This window comes from Leuresthes tenuis, unplaced genomic scaffold, assembly GCF_036924035.1.
Source record: "Leuresthes tenuis unplaced genomic scaffold, fLeuTen1.0.hap1 SCAF_19, whole genome shotgun sequence".
Classification (NCBI taxonomy): domain Eukaryota; kingdom Metazoa; phylum Chordata; class Actinopteri; order Atheriniformes; family Atherinopsidae; genus Leuresthes; species Leuresthes tenuis.
Window position 1 is genome coordinate 2963011 of NW_027325373.1, and position 20334 is coordinate 2983344.

At 39.7% G+C, this 20334-nt stretch overlaps 1 protein-coding gene across 1 annotated transcript in view; it reads left to right on the forward strand.

Moving 5' to 3' along the window:
• Window positions 1-18013: 18013 nt before the first annotated feature.
• The window catches only part of LOC140277033 (uncharacterized), a 38684-nt gene continuing 36363 nt past the window's right edge, over window positions 18014-20334 (forward strand). The window contains exons 1-2 of the mRNA XM_072371906.1: window positions 18014-18201; window positions 19396-19526. Of these exons, the coding sequence (XP_072228007.1) occupies window positions 18034-18201; window positions 19396-19526 (299 nt within the window). The 5' untranslated portion in view covers window positions 18014-18033. The remainder of the gene's footprint in view (window positions 18202-19395; window positions 19527-20334) is intronic.

The window sequence follows — 20334 nt, forward strand, 5'->3', positions numbered from 1 at the left end:
CGATGCCTCATTAACAGGCTGCTGCAGAACTTAATCTTTTGAAGGGATCCATTTAATCTGAATCAGGTGCATTGAAGCAGGGAAACGTCTAAAACCTGCAGCACAGCGGCCCTGCAGGACCGGACTTTGACATATGTGGACTAAAGGATTTTATTTAGCCGTCCTGTCTGTGTTTCTGCCTGATGTGAGGCTCACAAACTCCGTGGGTTAAAACTTAGATACTAATATGTTTTTAAATGTAGTCACGATTAGTATTTCTTACCACCTCTTTGCCTAATTTGATCCTTAACAGTAAAGACTGCTTTAGATGGTCGTAGAGCAGGTAAGACAAACCATGTGAAGCGTCCAGCCTGCAGAGATGAGCTTCTCGGGGTGTTGGGACAGTGTTGGCAGCTCGAAGTAACCCCAGCCCAAGCTAGCTTATTGCTTAAGTTGCTATATTTGCAAGCTTCATGGCAACGGGAGTCATGTTACCATTAATACTATGGGATGTGTTGAATGACTTCAAGCAGATGCATCTAAAGCAGTCAGGCATGCGATTATCAGGGCTATCAGCCAGGAACGCGATATTATCGCACAGATGAATATCGTCAGTACGTTATGTTTGTGCTGGCTGATATTCAGCTTGTTGACTGCAGGGTAGGTTATTTATCTGGTGTGTCTGCCCTGAAAGTGACAGGATTTCCTCAGGTTTCTAAAGAAAACATCGGGCCGTTTAAGTACTGAAAAGCCTGAAAAGCCATTGAGCTCGTAATGGTTAAAAAGTACTTTGAAACAGTCATTTTTTTTCATATCAATCAACATTCATTTATGCAGCAGCTTACAACAACCAGAGATTGACCAAAGTGCTTCACTTTCCAAAAGCAGGTCACATATAAGACAAGACAACAACAGAAAGGTGAGCCACACCGTCTGGGAAAAGCCAATAAATCTGTTTTTATCTGGCTTTGAACTGAGATTTCAGACCTGCCACAGCCACATAGAAATTATATTCTTATGTGAAAGGTCATAATAAGGTATATTTGATATATTTGTTTCTATTCCTTGCACTTAAAAGTCAATTTTCTTGTATAAAGAACTACAAATCACCAATTCAACACATTTTTCTTATCATTTTTATTTATCATTCAGCAGCAGCTCAGATCTCCATTGGGTCTGTAGGTCTGTCTCTGAGCGTGCACACGCCCTATGTCTCTTTAATGCATTTTAATGGGACTGCATTCTTTCCCTTGACTCCAGCTCAGGAAGTTAACCAACCAGACCAACGAGAAAACAGTTTAGCGCTGCACACACCCTCCTCCCTTTCTCTCTGCTCACCTCCACAGAAGTTAAAGTAGAGACATGTTGAAAACCCACCAGTGTTTCTTGTCCTACTGACCTTTTATAGCATAATAATGATGCAGGACAATGGTTTCCACACTGTTTTTCCTAGTTTTAATCAATTACTGAACATCTTTTGAATGACTGAAGCCAACAAGCTAGCAGCTAACACTAATGAGATCTGAATTTTTCACACAGATAAGCCCACAAAGCTGTCTGATATCAACATGTTATTTCGTTTTATTCACTCATGACCTATTGAAGGGTAGCGACTAGCTTTGTAAGCTAACCAGGATGTTACAGATATCAGTCTAGGCCTTCAGGTATCAAGTTTCACAGGTTTTACATGCATAAAGTCCGGTTTTTGTCTTTGTGTGGACCAGTTCAGTTTGAGGATTCTTTAGTCTTTATATGTTCGGGGATTAGCTGAAACAGCTCTGGGTTCATCTTGGTTTCTTGGATCTGGATTAGCCTTTTTAGACAGACTGCATTAGCTGCTTGTTTCATCAGTGAGAAGAAGTGGAGTATGATTCCAAGAGAAAAGCCTGGGTTTGGATGTGAGAATGTGAACCAGATGATGTGGATTTTCCAAAACAAATGCTTCCTCCCGGTCTTTGAAGGTTTTAAGCTACACATGATATTGTTTGAAATGTCCTCTTCGTATGTCATCTGCGTCTTCTCTAAAGGACGTTACTACATGCTGATGTGCCCTGAATCTGAACCAGTAAGACCTGGGTTTTAGGTGCTTTAATTGATCTAAATGTGGATCTAAATGTTTTAGGTATCCCGCTCACTTCCTGTAGTTTTCACATCATGCATTGAAGTCACTTTTTAGAACCAAGCAACTTTGTGTTTAGATGAACTGATATTTCTTATCTTTTATCTTTATCTTTATGCATTTAGCAGACGCTTTTATCCAAAGCGACTTACAGATAGGGTAAGGGGGTCTTGCATAAGGACCCCTACTGGAGGTAATACCTTTCAAGCAGGGGATTTGAACCCAGATCTCCCACATGAAAGGTGGCAATCATACCACTACAAGACCGGTTAAGACCGGTTATTCTCTTTAACTCATATGTTTGTGTCGGCTTTGTGTGCTTTTGTGGATTAGATATGAACTTCCTCGATCTCTCGTTATGGTAAAAAAGACTAGCCGAAATTACACCAAACTTAGTGTGTGTGTTTTAATCAGATGATGTCATTGTTTTCATAAAACTTGCGCCTCTCCCTGCAGATATTTACCAGGTGTGTGTGTGCACCAAAAGCTCCATTACCATAACTTCTGGCTCTGTCGTGTAGCTGAAAAGATGATCTCAGTGCACAAATTCTCACTTGATGTCAACAGATTTCGACACATCGTCAATGAGGGGATTGAAAATTAAACTGAGAGCTTTAAACAGATACCTGAAAACGTATTATTCTGTTGTTGGTAAAAGGCAGGATTTCCAACTAGATGTTCCCACACAACATGAAGTCATGTTGCAGTGTAATCCCGAGGCTGTGCTCTGCCTTTTTGTTCAGGGTGTTGTCTGTTTGTCTGTCAGCTGTCAGCAGAAAGACGTGTCTGTGTCTGTGTTTGCTGTCATTCAGCATCAAGCTTGTTCTTTGGAAATGATTCCTAAGAAAACCATTAGATCTTATTTTATGTACAAGCAGTTTTTCTTGCTAATATTGACAAAGTGATGTGTTGAGCTTGTGTTTAAAGGGACTTTCCCATCATATTCCACCAAGACAAAATGAAAATAGTGCACATTTGATCAGTTATTTGCATGTTATGGTACCCACCAACACCACCAATGTACTCCAACAAAGTACCAAACTCTATAACACTATAAAAGTTGAAATATTCAGTGCCAAGTCTAAGTCTTTCTCACCTTTTGGTGGCTGGATGTGGCTTCAGGTGGGCAGGGCATTCTGATTGATTACTTCCACCAGTGTTTTTAGGGCTGGGTTGGATGATTTGAGTAGGAATGCGCTCTAAAGCAGCCAAAGTATTTAGGCTGTTTTGTCCGTAGCTTTAAAAAATCCTTCTATTGTGTTCTGTGTTCATTTTCTATTGTTATCAAATGTTGTCTGGTATGAGAAACACCCCAAAGTGGCATCTGCTGCTTTTCATTAATTAACAAGGTGGAATTGTACAGGGGGAGAAGCTTCCCTTAGACCCCTAAGAAAACCTTTTTATAATCTGTTTCAGCCACTGGACTCACACAATTTAAAGGTTATAGGTCACCATTCGTTGCTGGCTCCTGCTTTTTAATGTTACGGTTAATTATTGAAGTATCAGCTAAGATCCAGAGTTACGAGCTACCAGCCTGAATACCACACTCACTCATCACAGCAGACGAAGTGATGTCAGGGTAGGTGGATCTGTTGTGGCTTGCATTTTACATTTCGATTGTTGCCATTGGGGAGCGTCACAAAGTGCCCCTCAACAGTGAGTCATGGGAAAGTGGGGAAAGGATGGCAGGTCTGATGACAGTTATTTTAGGAATGAGGGTGTGTTCTACAGTATAAAGCATAGACACACGCACTCTAACCTGTTTAAAATCGTGAGTGAGAGCTTCCTGTGGACCTATGGAGCGTTTAGATATCCATATCAGTGGGGCGTAGTGAAATTTAAGTTGAAATTTAAGGTGAAATAGAGATTCTGACACGTTATCTCGCGTGATATGAAAAACATTCACGGCACGAGGAACTCAGTAGTATTGCTCATGCATGAATTCACATTGTTTTGTTGTCTGTTGACTCTGGAAAATGAGTTATTGCCTTTTCAGACCACATGTAACCGATGTAATCAGGAATAAAATTAGGTCTGAGCTTCCTTTGTTAGCACCATGACTCAGTAACAGATACTCAGCATCTCAGCTGAGTCTGAGTGAAAGTCCACCCCCAGGTCTTTCCTCATCATGCAGCCAATGTTAACAACAAAAAGAGGAGACTGGATGAAACAAATTACTATTTTAATAGTCGACTAGTCACCAACTATTGAAACGATTCGTCGACTAATCGGATAATTTTTTCTATAAATTTAGCATGAAGTTGCTTTAATTATGTGGCAAATGATAATAAACATATGAAAGATGGGTACTTCAATGAAAAATTCATCTTTTATTGAACTTTGCTGCTGATTCATACAAAAAGTAAATAAAAGTGTCCCATCTAAAACCAATTATTACACTGACTCAGGGGGGGCAGTCGCCTGTTGTGCTTTTTTTGCAGAAAGGGGTCCATGGTGGCTCTCTTCTTCGGACTGCATGCATTTAATTTAAAAATATTTGTCAGGCGCAACGTTAAAGCTCTCTTTTAAAGCGAAAAACGCTTGTAAAATGCACAATGTACATCAAAATCATTGCATTGGCTTTAATGTTACTTGAATGTTACCGAGGAGTCAGACTCCCTTTCGTTCAACTGCTTTCTCTTTAAATGTTCGTGCATCACAGAGGTGCTGCCGTGAGGTCAGCTTTACAAACCTTGCAAGTTATCATTTTATTCACCGTATCGAAGTTTACCCGCCGCTTCTTCTTCTTCTGCCGCCGGAAGCGGCCAGAGAAGCCGGAAGGGGCGGGGCTTATATGTATAGCAACTAGCATATATATATATATATATAATAATCCATCCATACATCGGTTCCCTCTTTCACCATGGATCGTACTCTTGTTTCTTTGTGTTTGCGCTCTGCCGTTTTCCGCTTTTTTCCACCTTTTTTCGCCTTTTTTCCGCCTTCGGAATCCAGATCGGCCCTAATTGGCTGTCGTCGCCGTCGCGTCACTGCTCATTTGCATAAAGGTTACGCTATTGACGCTACTGTTCATGTGCGACTCTCGGCAGAGATTGTAATTAAATGCGATGCCTCACTCTGCTGGAAAAACACATTGTGACAACGTCGACGAATCGTTTCAGCCCTACAGTAGGCGTGAAAGCACCAAATGAGCTCAGCAAAAAAAATAAATCAGCAAAATATGATAGTTATGACTGTTTATTATAGCGCTCGAGGAGCTGCAGTTTCCCTCCCAAACAGTAGGTGTCGCCACTGGAAAAAAAGGAAGAAAGAGTACGTCATTCATGCACAAACATGACTAGTTTCTGCTTGTGTTTAAGTGGGTGTTTTTGTTGTGTTTTGCTGTGTGGGCCGGTGTTCACGAGGTTCAGAATAACCACCATAAACTTTAATCGTTCGTTCCATGTTGGGTTTCAGGAGGTTTGAAGTGGAAGGAAGAGTCGTACCACACTGAAGAAATATGTCAACGAAGGAATCCAAGCCATAAAATCACACCTGTCCTGCATACACTCACATTTTATAATGTGGTTTTGGTCCATTAAGAACCTGAAGCATCACATTCTGACATTTAATTCCATTTCATCACCCTTTCCCAACCCCCCCACCGTCTCTGGCACGATGCTCAGACGTAGGTTGTAAGGTCAAGCGTGTGTTTTGGAGCCCAATTTCTACTTGTTGTAATTTCTCCTGCTAATGGACTCCTGAGTGTCTAATTATTCATCTGCATCATTTACAGCTTCTCCTGGAATGGTTAATTTTTTGCATTTTGTAGCTCCAAGATAGTTTCTTTTTTTTTTATTCCTTTAAGTTTTAATGAGTGTTTTGCATCATGCAGTACCTCCGGGCTTCAATTTGGCATCTGGGAAAGTTGGCTTGACTCCAAGATTGTGGTCACTCATTGCTTATTACTCATTAAGCGTCGTCAGAGGGCCGGGTGGGTGCGAGCTGAGTGGGTGGGAGCTGTAGTGCTTGGAGAGCTAATGTTGTTTTTGTTGATGTTCTACTTTTGAAACAGCAGAGACGAGTAAAACACCTCACTTCTGTTCGGTTGTGGAGTTATTTTCTGTCCTCTCAACCCCAGCTGGTGGAGGCGGATGGCCGCCCTTCCTGGTTCAGGTTCTGGTTCTGATGGAGGTTTCTTCCTGTTAAAAGGGAGTTTTTTTCTCTCTACAGTCTCCTCGTGTACAGGATTGGACCAAAGAGAAGTTCCAGTGCAATCTGTTGGTTTCCTTAGCTTGGAAATTGTTTTTGAATTGGCTCCGTATGTATGAATTGGACTAATTTTGAATTAATTGAATTGGATTATGATTAAAATGAATTGGACTAATTTTGGATTAATTTAATTGGATTATGATTAAAATGAATTGGACTAATTTTGAATTAATTGAATTGGATTATGATTGAAATGAATTGGACTAATTTTGAATGAATTGAATTGGATTATGATTAAAATGAATTGGACTAATTTTGAATTAATTGAATTGGATTATGATTAAAATGAATTGGACTAATTTTGAATTAATTGAATTGGATTATGATTAAAATGAATTGGACTAATTTTGAATTAATCGAATTGGATTATGATTAAAATGAATTGGACTAATTTTGGATTAATTGAATTGGATTATGATTAAAATTAATTGGACTAATTTTGAATTAATTGAATTGGATTATGATTAAAATGAATTAGACTAATTTTGGATTAATTGAATTGGATTATGATTAAAATGAATTGGACTAATTTTGAATTAATTGAATTGGATTATGATTAAAATGAATTTGACTCATTTTGAATGAATTGAATTGGATTATGATTAAATTGAATTGGACTGATTTTGGATTAATTGAATTGGATTATGATTCAAATGAATTGGACTCTAATTGGCTTGAATTGGACTGTGTTATTGAAGTGCCTTGAGATGACATTTGTGGTAATTTGGTGCTATATGAATAAAACCGAATTGAATTGAAGTTTTTCTCCATTTAATTATTAGTTTTCAGAGTTATTGTGGTTCATAAAATACAGTGAACACATGTTTGTCCACTACAGTTTGGAAGAATGTGTTCCAGTTTAATATTTTCCTTTAATATCCAAACATAACAACTGCCCTCATGGTTCATTTATACGTGTCTGGACTCTAAAATACACCTGGTTTCCGCTAAAATCTGACTTCAGTTAGCTCTTGATCTGTATTTGTTTGGCTTTCAGCCCACTTCTGTAACACTGCATCATGCTGCAATGCCTGACCTTTTCCACATGGTTTGAATGGAGGAATTTCTAGACTTAGGCACCTTTTACAACGTGAGGCTTAATTGTAAGGCTTAATGATTTCAGATCATGTATAATTTGACTGAGAAGGCCCAGAAGGCAGCAGCTGAGTGTTTGGGGTTAATCATTGACTGTGGTTTGGTCCTGGAGCTTATTCTGGGCTATTCTTCAATGGCTGTGGCTATGAACCATGAAAACATACAGACAAATGTCATGAGAATGCCAAACTGAGTCTTACTCTTCTCTGAAGCATTGGATCCCTCACAGACAAGCCACCATTACCCAGTTCTTTGCCATCCCCTGATCACTGAGCACCTATCCATCACAGGAGTTAGTGCTACCCTCTGCTTGTTGTTCAGGGTAATAACTGGGGACTGGATACTATAGTGGTAAGATTGCCACCTTTCATGTGGGTGACCTGGGTTCAAATACCCTGCATGAAAGGTATTACCTCCAGTAGGGGTCCTTAGGCAAGGCCCCCTTACCCTACCTCTAAGTTGCTTTGGATAAAAGCGTCTGTTAAATGCATAAACATAAACTGAAAGTAGCTGCAGAAGTTTTGCACTCCCTAATATTTGAGGGCTTTTGTGGTGCCGCGGCAGGATATTGAAGTTCTTTTGCTGCTTTTATTTGAGGAAAGTCATTATTCGAAGGCCACTCAACAGCAACAACAACAAAAAAATGTGGACAGGCTGTAATTTTCATTTTTAAATATCGAGTCAACGACCAGCGTTGTTCCTTTCCTGATGAGGGAGTACGGCGTTCAAACTCTCGTGCACCTACTCTCCCGTGCACGCTGGCTGTCAACAGGTCTGCCTGCCTTGTCTTTGTGCCATTCTGCCTGTCTCCAAGCTCCAAGACATTTTAATCATTTCTTTTAGGCGCGTCTTTGGGAGGAGCTCATTGTCAGACCAGGCCCTGCACACCTGTTTGTCGGCTGGTGATTGTCTCAGTTTCTGCTACAGTTCAGAATAGGTAAAGAAACAAAGAGGCCGCTTGTTTTGTTCTGGGTGACACGGCTATTGATGTGTGGCTAGACATCTGATCGTGAACTCGGAATGATTAAATACAGACGAACTGGTCGGATCGAGTTAAATGGGGAGGAGCAGAGAGAGAGAAAGCAAACACAGGAGAGGTGGTAGGAGGCTTTTCACCCCATCATTAGGTGCAGACAAACTGGTTCTACTCTTTTGTGATGTTGGTGTTTATAGGGGGGGGGGGGGAGTGTCTGTACAATGAAGGAATACAACTTGGGTTAATTAGTCCCTGAAGACAGCACAGACTGGTTGTACTTTTAAATGAAACTATAATGGAGTTATAAATATCTTCCAAAAGGACGTTTTTACTGTTTAAGGCTGCTTTTTGTGCATTAGGCCCCTTTCGATGCAGAGCGGTGGAAAAGCAACATTGTTTGATTTGTTTTTGAGGAAGACACATTCCTGTGTTGACATGGACAAAGAGCTGCTTAAAGCCAGGCTCAGAATGAACTTATTTTTTAAGTTTAAGGTTTGGAATTACTGAGAAATAAAGCCTTTTATCCTTAGTTGTCAGCACTGAGGACACAGCCATCTTGTTTCAGTGAACTTTATTTGGAATTGTAAGCAGACAAACAAACAATCCCTTTACAACAATCCATTTCGGTACCAAAGTGCTTTACGGCAGATAATAAATAAAGAAAAGAATAAGTACAAAGCAATAAAATACAGCAAAATTGAATAAGATAATATAAAAGTGTCTCCATACTACTGGGTATTAAAAGCCATCTGAAATAAGTATGTTTTTAGCCCTGATTTAAAGAGGCCCAGGTCAGAAATAAGATGCATCTCGGGGGGTGAGCTTATTCCAGAGCCTGGGGGCAGCAGCAGAAAAGGCTCGGTCACCCCAGGGCTTGTATTTTAACCTGAACACTTCCAGAAAAAGTTGATTTGTTGACCTCAGAGCTCTGCCAGGGTTACAGACAGTTAAAATCTCAGATAAATACGATGGGGTGAGGCCGTTAAGAGCTTTAAAACCAAACTTTAAAAGTTTAAAATCAGTTCTATAAAGGACAGGAAGCCAATGAAGGGAGTTAAGAACAGGAGTGATGTGCACAGGTCTGTTAGTTTTGGTTAAAGACGGGCAGCAGCAGCATTTTGCACCAGTTGAAGGCGACTGAGAGAAGTCTGGGAGACGCCGACATAAAGTCCATTGCAGTAGTCTAACCTTGAACTTATTAGGGCAGGGAGGCTTTCTCAAGGTCGTGACGGCTTAAAAACATTTTAACTTTGGCCAGGAGATGCAGCTGGAAAAAACTAGTCCTGACAACATTGTTAATTTGCTTGTCAAACTTCAGATGAGTGTCAAAGGTCAAAGGTCACTCCCAGATTTCTGACGGTTGAACTGAGCTTTGAAGACAAGGTGCTAAAGTCAGCCGTCACAGTTTCCCCAAACACAATATATTCAGTTTCATCATCATTTAAATGTAGAAAATTTGGGAAACAAAGAAAGGACACAAATAAACCTTTTAACAGTCAAGTTTCCATCAATGTTTTCGATGCACATTTTGAAGTTTCACTTAAGATAAAGTAAAAGAGTTGTGTGGGGTAAAGGAAGATGGAACCACGAACACCCCCAGCTGAAAATAAATCCTGAAGACCTTTTGTGTTTCACAGTCGATGTCGGGGATACTTCCTGATGCCTGTAGAGCCACTTTCACAGGACTCCTCGTGGTATTTCAAGGTTTTATTCCAAGAAAATCCGTCCCAAACAGAACATTTCATGCCAAACAGTCTGGGATGCAAACATGTGACGATAAAAGAGATGGTTACTCAATATCCTGTGGAAGAACTCGACATGACCTCAACCCCTGCCAACCCCTTTGGGGTGAACTCGAGTGCCATATGTGTGCCAGACCTTATCCACCAACCAGAAGGGAATGCTGGTTGGGAAGCTGGTTTCACAATCCTGCAGAAATGTCTAAACAAGAGGAGGGGAGAGGATGTAGGGGTGGATTTATAGCCATCACAGAAAAGCACAAAACAAAAAGTTCTTCTGGGATTTCTCTTTGTTTCGTTATGTTAAGGGACACAGGAACACGGCTCGTAGTTAAAGGTGAAATGCACCTTTAATTCATGCTCTTTGTAACAGTTGTAGTAAAGTTAGACAAGTAGATTCAAAGTTGACATTCCTTTATTATGTAACACTGGTCGTTAATAGACGTCTCCTGCTGTTTACTCCCACTTTAAAGCTTCTACGAGTTCAAAGTGCAACTCTGGCTGACATAGCAAAGCTGTGAGGGAGATGTCCTGGAGTCCTGATCTGTTTGCTGAGTCATGACATGTGTTGTTACTGTCAGATTTAGCCCCACAGTCGGAGGAAATTTTAATGTAGTCTCAGGCTGAAAAAACAGGACCAAAATGTTACAGAATAAGAGGGACGAAAAGCCCCCCGCTGGAGCCTACCGTTGTGCATTTCCTGCAAAAACAAAAGCCGTTACCATGGATACACAGTGTAAAGACAGGCAGAGTGTTTTTTTTTTGGTGAGTCATAACTTCCTGCATTTCTGTTTGCTCAAACGTAGAGAGTCTGCAGTGTCTCACCTGAAGAGAATGAAACACTCCTCAAGAGAGGGAAAGTGACTCTTCTTATCTGTGGAATTTTACTTTCACTGATATTTAAAGTTTCTTTCATTATTTCGGATGTGCTGGCATTTTTCTTTTTCACTGGGCCATCTGAGAGGAACTCTGATGTAAGTTTGCTGCAGTTTTTCAGGGTACTTTGGTTGTCTTACTTAATGGTTAAGTAGTGGGTTAGTGTGATGGTGCAGGGTCGTCCGTCTCTATGTAATATTACTGTGGTGAATAACTCACCCATCCCCTAATGTGAGCTGGGATCGACTCAAGCCCTTAGCAACCCTGAACAGGCAGGTAAAGAAAATAGATGGATGGATGAACTCTCACCTTATATATGACGAAAACAAAACCATGGAAGGAAGTCAAAGGACTGTATTATATGAAATGCAACGTCACACTCATTGGAAAGTCTTCAGCTGTGTTGTGCAACTTTCTATTCTTTTTATAGTTTTGGCTTTATAGCAGGATTACAGTCAAGGTTACGACCAGTTGTACAACAGGGCAGTGGACAGATATTTTGAAGGGCTGGGGTGGAAAAAAAAGGCACATATAGCGCATCCTCACCACTGTAGAGGGCAGTTTAGCACGCATTTTGGCTCCCAAGGGGTCACTTTAGCACATATTTTGGCTCCCGCAAGAGTACTTTAGTACGCATTTTGGCTCCCAAGGGGGGACTTTAGGGAGTTTAGTACACGTTTTGGCTCCCAAGGGGTACTTTAGCACGTATTTTGGCTCCCGCGAGAGCACTTTAGTATGCATTTTGGCTCCCAAGGAGGAACTTTAGCACGCATTTTGGCTCCCAAGGGGTCACTTTAGCACATATTTTGGCTCCCGCAAGAGTACTTTAGTACGCATTTTGGCTCCCAAGGGGGGACTTTAGGGAGTTTAGTACACGTTTTGGCTCCCAAGGGGTACTTTAGCACGTATTTTGGCTCCCGCGAGAGCACTTTAGTATGCATTTTGGCTCCCAAGGAGGAACTTTAGCACGCATTTTGGCTCCCAAGGGGGCACTTTAGGGAGTTTAGTACATGTTTTGGCTCCCAAGGGGGCACTTTAGTACGCATTTTGACTCGCAAGGGGGCACTTTAGCACGCATTTTGGCTCCCAAGGGGGCACTTTAGGCAGTTTAGTACACGTTTTGGCTCCCAAGGAGGCACTTTAGCACGCATTTTGACTCCCAAGGGGGCACTTTAGGCAGTTTAGTACACGTTTTGGCTCCCAAGGAGGCACTTTAGCACGCATTTTGGCTCCCAAGGGGGCACTTTAGTACGCATTTTGGCTCCCAAGGAGGCACTTTAGCACGCATTTTGGCTCCCAAGGAGGCACTTTAGCATGCATTTTGACTCCCAAGGAGGCACTTAAGCACACATTTTGGCTCCCAAGGAGGCCCTTTAGCTCGCATTTTAGCTCCTAAGGGGGAACTTTAGGGAGTTTAGTACACGTTTTGGCTCCCAAGGAGGCACTTTAGCATGTATTTTGGCTCCCGTGAGGGTATTTTAGTACGCATTTTGACTCCCAAGGGGGCACTTTAGGGCAGTTTAGTACACGTTTTGGCTCCAAAGAGTCAGTCTGCCCAAAATCATCTCATTAATGACCAAATTCTCATAAAGCTCTTTCCTTGAGCTCCATTGAGCCAGTTATTCATGAAATTGTAACAAGCCCATGGCCCTGATGTTAGCTGATCTCGTTCCTAAACCCCAGAAGATGAAAGTTTTAGATATTAACTCTAACCTCACGATAAACTCTGGACAAACTGCTGGTTTTTCTGTTTTGATGTAACAGTTTTACTACTTTGACGTGCAGTGAATAAAACAGCATCTGGCAGAATTTTAAACCTTTAATCTGGTTTCATAACATCTCACCTGGTAAAAAGACAAGTAACCAGGAAGGTAGAGAGAATTTCAGACGTGCATGTAGGCTCCGCCCTTATTTAATCTGCATGCTTATCAAGGAGTGTCTGATTTGGAGACCTGCCAAGGTCATCAGGCACCACCCAGACACTCCCAACGGTGGGAATTAGAGCTCCTTCAACATGTCATGAGTGTAGGAATTCAACCAAACCAACGTAGGTTTAATATCTGTTTATTTAGTCGTAGCAGTGCTGATATGTCATCATTTTATTGATCCGGACTGAAATAAGCAGCCCAGCTAAATGTTTTGCATACCACCTGGTTTGGTGTGATTCAGTTCAGAGGAATTTATGCAGCTAAGGAAACTCCTTCTTTCATCACACCTTGTGTTCAGACGTGCAAACACACCAGTTAGAGGTTGAGTGAGCTGATCAATCAGGCTCACAATCTGTGACAGATTGCACTGTTTGGATATTAACCGGCCAGATCACATTCTCTCTTCCTGCTTGCAGAGGTTGTAGTTAGGGTCATCTCCATGTACACAGCAGTGCAGCCCACCCGTTAGCACACATGCAAACCCAGAAAACCCCCCGTGGTCTGAGCTCAGGCAGGAAATTAGCTTTGAGTCTGTCATCATGGACGCTTCTCAGTCTCCAGGTCCTGCAGTGAGTATTTGTAGAAATACTTTACGGATATAGTTTGTATTTCAAAGCTGCCGTAAAACACTGAGTTTGTTTAAAAGTATCTGAAGAGTTAACGTGTGGTTTATTGATTTTCAAAGTCTTAAGATTGAAGAAATTTGCTTTATTTAAGCACCTGCATGACTTTCTTGTATCTATTGCTAAATAGCTGCTTACACCTTTACATATTCTATCGTTATAATCCTTTGTATATATTATGGCTCTCTCTATTGATTCCTATCTTCCTGCGGTAACAATGTAAACTTCCCCGCTGTTGGACTCATAAAGTATGGAAGCGAATCTTGACCATAATTCAAATTAAAATGCATTTGCAGAAATTCTTTTTCATTTTAAGAATGTGGCTGCATTATTGGACTCATAAATTAAATTAGTAATCAATCATTCTATTTGAATTTTAATTTTCTTCTTCAATCTTTCACTTAATTAAAATGAAAAAGAAATTTGAGACATTTGAGATTTAATTTTCAAAATATGCCCCAGCAAATAGATACCAAAATTCAATTTGAAATGTCAAATTTGAAAATTAAAATGCATTTGCAGAAATGCTTTTTCATTTTAAGAATGTGGCTCATTATTGGACTCATAAATAAAATTAGCCACATTCTTAAAATGAAAAAGCATTTCTGCAAATGCATTTTAATTTGAATTATGATCAAGATTTACTTCCATAATAAAGCTTTATCTTATCTTATCCCACCTTTTTTCTTCCATCTACAAAATTTAGCCAACATATATGAAGCGGATGTCCTATCTCTTACATTTGCCGTTTGAAGAGTTACTTATGTTTATGTTTATGTATTTAGCAGACGCTTTTATCCAAAGCGACTTACAAATGAAGATATAAATTGTAATATTATATTATATTATATTATATTATATTATATTATATTATATTATATTATATTATATTATATTATATTATATTATATTATATTATATTATATTATATTATATTATAAATATTAATTGTGGTTGATGGCAAAACAAAATAGGCAATATTCTAATTTCAAAGCTTTGCTTGACTAGCCTAAAAAACAATTACCTTAGATTAGCTAACAACATTTCCTTATGATCTGAGTTTGGGGTATTTTTAGTGTTAAATAAAACAACATCTTGCCTTATTGAGGGAGAAACAGGCAGTAGAGCCCTATGTTGGGCAGTTTTCTTCATCCTCCTGCTGCTCTCATTGGATTTCTGACAGACATTGTTACCTACAAGCTGTTCGTCAACTGCCACAAGAAAAAAGACGTAGAATGCATGTAACACATTAGTTAAACTTTTTTCTGATGGACTCGTCTGGCTTTGTATTTATTCTTTAACATCCTGCTTCAATCTACCTCAAACCATCATTTGTTAATTCCATCCAGAAATCCATAAAGCATGTTAACATGAATGCATTATTCTGAATAGGGCTGAACGATTTTATCGATACCGCGATATATATCGATTTATATCGAAATATCGATATTTTGTTTCCCGATAAAGTATAGATTTTTTTCAGGTTTTTTCAGGTTTTTTTTATGCAAACTTTATTGAAAAGTCAGACGTTACAATTAGTGAAAACACAGAACATTAACATAATACAAAACAATGCTGGGGGGGTCACATTATACAAAACAGTGATAAATTATTTAATAAAAATGTTATATAAAGTACATAGCTCAATGGTTTTGATGGCTTTTCTGTTTATTGAATGTAGGATTGTTGTAATTTATTGTTTGAGCTCCTTCTCAAAAATGAAAAATGATGGTTTGTGATTTGAGAATTTGGATTTGTGTTTATGGTATTTAGCAAGTAAAACGAGCAGGTTGATGATGTAATATTCAACATAAACATGAGTCTGCGTACGCTGAAGACACTTTTGTGACATGGTTGTTTGTTTCCGTTTGTCTGGCGGTGTTTTCCTTCCGGTTCAAAGGTCAGACCACCGTCCAATCAGTGACGATTAATGTCAAATCACACTGTCCCTTTAAAATCTTTCAGAAAATTATGTGTATTAAATCGAATCGAATCTTATAAAATCGGATCGAGTTGTTGGCTGAATCTTATCGTATCGTATCGGGAGATTAGTGAATCGCTACAGCCCTAATTCTGAAGTACTTTTACTACTACTTACCCTCTACTTTTAAGTGTACATTAATACAACCAAATTGCAAAGAAAGCTGCTATCATTCACATATTTTTTCTCTCTTTTGTCGAACAGCTAAATGCGTCGGAAATTGTGACGGAAAATTAGCCATTTAACATCTTTGGCTCTGCTTACCTGCACAATGATCTGCCACAGGGCCTTGAATGTTCACTCATACAGTCACCAGCATTGGGGCATTAGACATACCACAGTCAATCACTCAATTCCGCTCCAGTTTATGTAAACAGAGGGAAAGTGATGCCGTTTCATGGCACAGTCATGCTGTACCGACAGTTCGACTCAGCTGTGCATGTAACCCTGCTGACTTTCACCGTGGGACGTACAGATAGCCACAATTAGCCTTTTGATACCCGAGTAGTGAGTTTTGATGACTTACTACGTTCTTCCACTAAATCCTAGTTATTTTGTTTGACATATTTGAATTTTTCCTTTATAGGTTATTATTTAGTATGAGCTGCAGTCGGTGCTTGTGAAGGTGAATAAAGGACAAATGTACAGATGTGCACAGACAGTCATCATAGAGCCCTATTTGGTGTAATTTAGGCTGCAAAACATTTTGTTTCTGCACTGTGGCTTATTCCCATTTAGAAAAGAAGACACAGTCAGCTTTTGCATTGCTATATATTTTTATTTAAAATCATAGACAATGTGAGATTTTGTTATTTTGACAGGAGAGTCTCTTGGAAAAATTACATTTCTGTCGCACTAATTTGTTTAATCAATTTTGTTTTGCTGGGAAACATAATTGGGAGACAAATTACCGTCATATAAACACGATTTCTCAGAGACAGGCTTGTGCAGCAAGGATAAGAGAGCTGTAGCATCCCACATTCATCTGTCGTTTTACTTCATAATTACCTTTTATGCAAAGAAGAAGACTTTGTTGGATCTTTTGAATGTTGCATGTCAGTTAGATGAAACTTTTTCATTTTGTCTTATTTCTGTCATCCAATGCAAATTCTTTTTTGACTCCCTCCAGCTTCTGTTGGCGCATGTAATCTCTCACAGGGGATTAAAACACAATGGACTTTTTGATTGCATTTAATCAGAAATCACAGTCTTGCTGTGTAGTGAACACCCAGCCCACTCATGTTATGAATGCATCAACTCATAAGTTCAGGGAAAAAGTGAATTGCCCACTGTCCATCTGTAGTTTTTATATATGAATGAAAACTGATTCTCTCCCTTAAGAAAAAAATGGGTCATCCAAGTTGCTTAGGTTCAGTCTGACAATGGTGATGGGCTCCAAGCAGTGGTGGGTGGGAGGCCTCCACCAGTTAAGTTTGCTCAGTAGACACACATTAAATGTTATTCTAAGGAGCACTTTGACATAAAATCAATGCTTACACCAACTTCTACCTTTTCTGGTGCAGTTATTGGGCTCTCTATCTTTTTTTTTAAATTTTATTTTTAAAGCCAGCCTTTTCACTTTAGAAATGGGTCATCCAAGTTGCTTAGGTTCAGTCTGACAATGGCTCTCTGTGATGGGCTCCAAGCAGCTAAGTTTGCAGTATATTTACAGTATATTATTCTTCAGGAGGGTTTGGAACACATTAAATGTTATTCTAAGGAGCACTTTGACATAAAATCAGTGCTTACACCAACTTCTACCTTTTCTGCTGCAGTTATTGGGCTCTCTATCTTTTTATCTTTGTGTTTCTAAGTGGTTTGTTGCCAGGTTTTATACTGCAGTTGTAAACTCTCAGAGAAAGGTAAAACTCTCTCTGAGGATCCTGCACCTGGTGTGTTGACATGTTGACGAATGGAAGTCTAATAGATTGTTGGTCATCAAATTTCTGTCCTACTTTGTTATTTTGGGCAGTTAACAATCAAGGTGTTTTGCTCTCTGTACGTTAATTTTATTAGAAGAAATACAAGGTATAATTAGGCATAAATATAGTGAACAAAAGTAACACCTTTTATCGTCCAAAGATGCTAAAATGCTGTTTATGATACACTTTAAAGCACTGCACTTACAGTCAAAGATTTCAGTTTTTCCCTTTCCCATCAGTCCTGTCTGTCTCTCTGCAGAACAAACAGATTAAAAAATGTGCAGAAATACATCAGAAGCATGTTCAACGAACTGTGAGCTTCTCTAATCCCAGCCGACTGCAGCATGTTAGCATTCAGGCTAACCAATTTACAGAATTTGCATCAGAGGATCAATTCTCTACAGCCACAATGCACATTTGGAGAGACCGAGTATAAGCAGTATTTGGGCACATCTATTCATTTAAAATGAAACTTTTGCCTGGATCTGTTTTCTCTATGACATCAGCCATTAGGAGTCAGACTCTTAGTGGGATTTGGTTGTTGCAAAAGCTGCTGGTTGTGAAACAGCAGATTTATTGTGTGATGATTGCGATGATGACAGCTGATAAAATACTCTGTCTCCCTCTCTTTCTGAAGTCTCCAGATTTCCAGAGAAACCAAGAGGAACTCCCCGCTTCGTTGGACAATCTACGGCAGCTGATAGAAGAAAAAGTTGACCTCCTTCGATTTCCCCTTGCTGAGGACCAGCAGGTAAATTACTGTAAAATGTAGATAACTAGTCTAATTAGAGTTTATCTGCAACTATTACAAATGATATGCAACATGGACTATGAACTGTATTCAAACAGAAATGTTTTACTGTAATCTAAGACATGATGCCTCCACTTAAAAACACCAGACATAAAACGGTGTAATTTTACCTTTGCTGAATTGTAAGTAAGCATTAATGCTTTTCTGTCTTTGCTCGAGGCTACGAGGCTAATTGCTTGATCCCGCCTTACCTGCATTCTGCCTACCGGTCTGTACAGGGCTTTTTCTTTTCCTTTGTTTTCTGTTAGTGAATCGTGCCTGTTTTTCTTCTCTCCCTCCCTTTCATCCCCTGTTTGTTGAGCTCACTTGAGGCCATGCTCAGACAGGTAGCTCAGCTCCAGTTTATTCCACACTCTGACGTCTTAACTGCAGAGAGTCAAATGATGAAAAAAAAAGGTTTTAATGTCAGTTTGGGAAGTTTTGAAGCTTTTTTTCCTGTCGACATGTCAGAATTAATTCCTGAATGATGATGAGGAAAAACCTTGTCGCTTGTAAGTTTGAATGTTGCCAGTAAAGTCTGGAAAACAAAGCAGAATCAGTGTGAATGCAGTTCCAGTTAGTCTCACAGACTGAGTCACATGGAAACAGACAGACAGATGAAGGGGTGGATTAGGGCGAGCTTCATGTTCTGCCAGAATGACTCAGGCGGTCTGTTGTCTTTCAGCCTACAGCATCTTACTGAAGGACTCTTGTCACAGCAGCAAGTTCAGACTCAACCAGAATAGATCCTACCTCCTTCGACTTTGTCTTTATTAGTTATGTGCTCAATCTGCCTGTCTACTCAGCACTTTAATTCAACAGTCTTCAGAAGATTTCTCACTCTTTTGTGTTCAGATCATCATGTTTCTATTGAGAAGCCGATATGTTTCTGAGCAAAATGTTCATCAAATGTTCTCCAAGCTGTCAGTGATGACTTACAGGATCTTTATGAGGTCTGTAGCACAGTGTTTACCACTAGTGGTAATTAATTAAAGTAATTATGGTAAGAAAAACTGTTCCAAGCTCAGTGTGTTATGTCATCTGTCCTTTCTATGCTGTTATTAAGTTCAATAAGAGTGAAAGGCAGCGAATAAGTGGTAGTGTGTTATCCAGAGGTTTCAACTCAAAGTGTCTTTCACGGCTTCTCCGTCTCAGGATTTGGTGTGTGAGGAAAACAGAGGCAGAGAAGGACTCCTGAGGTTTGCTGCTCTGAGTCAAGAGCTGACCTTTCACCTCCAGCAGCTGCAGGGACAGACCGAGCAGGAGCTCAGCAACATACAAACACAGTGAGTTAATAGCATCTCGTGTGTTCGCTACATGAAAGTATGTGCAGTATGAGAGTGTTTACACAGTTCTGTTCCATCCTTCTTCTTCTTTTTTTAATCAGCATTTTGCTCCAGGACACACACTCAAGGGTGAAAGTGGAATTTCTTGTATATTAGGTTTTTATCACTATCTCTTCTTCTTCTTCTTCTTCAAAAAAGAAAACTGGCTTCTTTGTCTTCTAATGGAGATACTGATCGTAATCGTATACATGGTATATAAGCCTCTTTAGGGTGTGTGTGTTGAGACTACAAGAAAGGATTGTTCCTTGTTCGTCTGACTAAAGGTTGACCTCAGTTGTTACTGTACACTGCCTCCTCTCCAGCATCTATATGAGGATAGTAAACACTGAAACACTTGGCCTTAAGAGGACAGTGTCCTTTCAAAAACAGGATCTGATATTGTGAATATTGTTTGTCCCGTCCTTAGCGATACACTAATCTCACGATTCGATACGATTCGATACGATTCGATACGATTCGATACGATTCGATACGATTCGATACGATTCGATACGATTCTATACGATTCGATACGATTCGATTCGATACACGGTATTCAGCCAACAATTTGATACGCTTTTATACGATTCAATTCCTTACAATTTAATACACATCATTTTCTGAAAGATTTTAAAGGGACAGTGTGATTTGACATGAATCCTCGCTGATTGGACGGTGGTCTGACCTTTGAACCGGAAGGACAACACAGCCAGATAAAAGGAAACAACCATGTCACAAACGTGTCTTCAGCGTACGCAGATTCATGTTT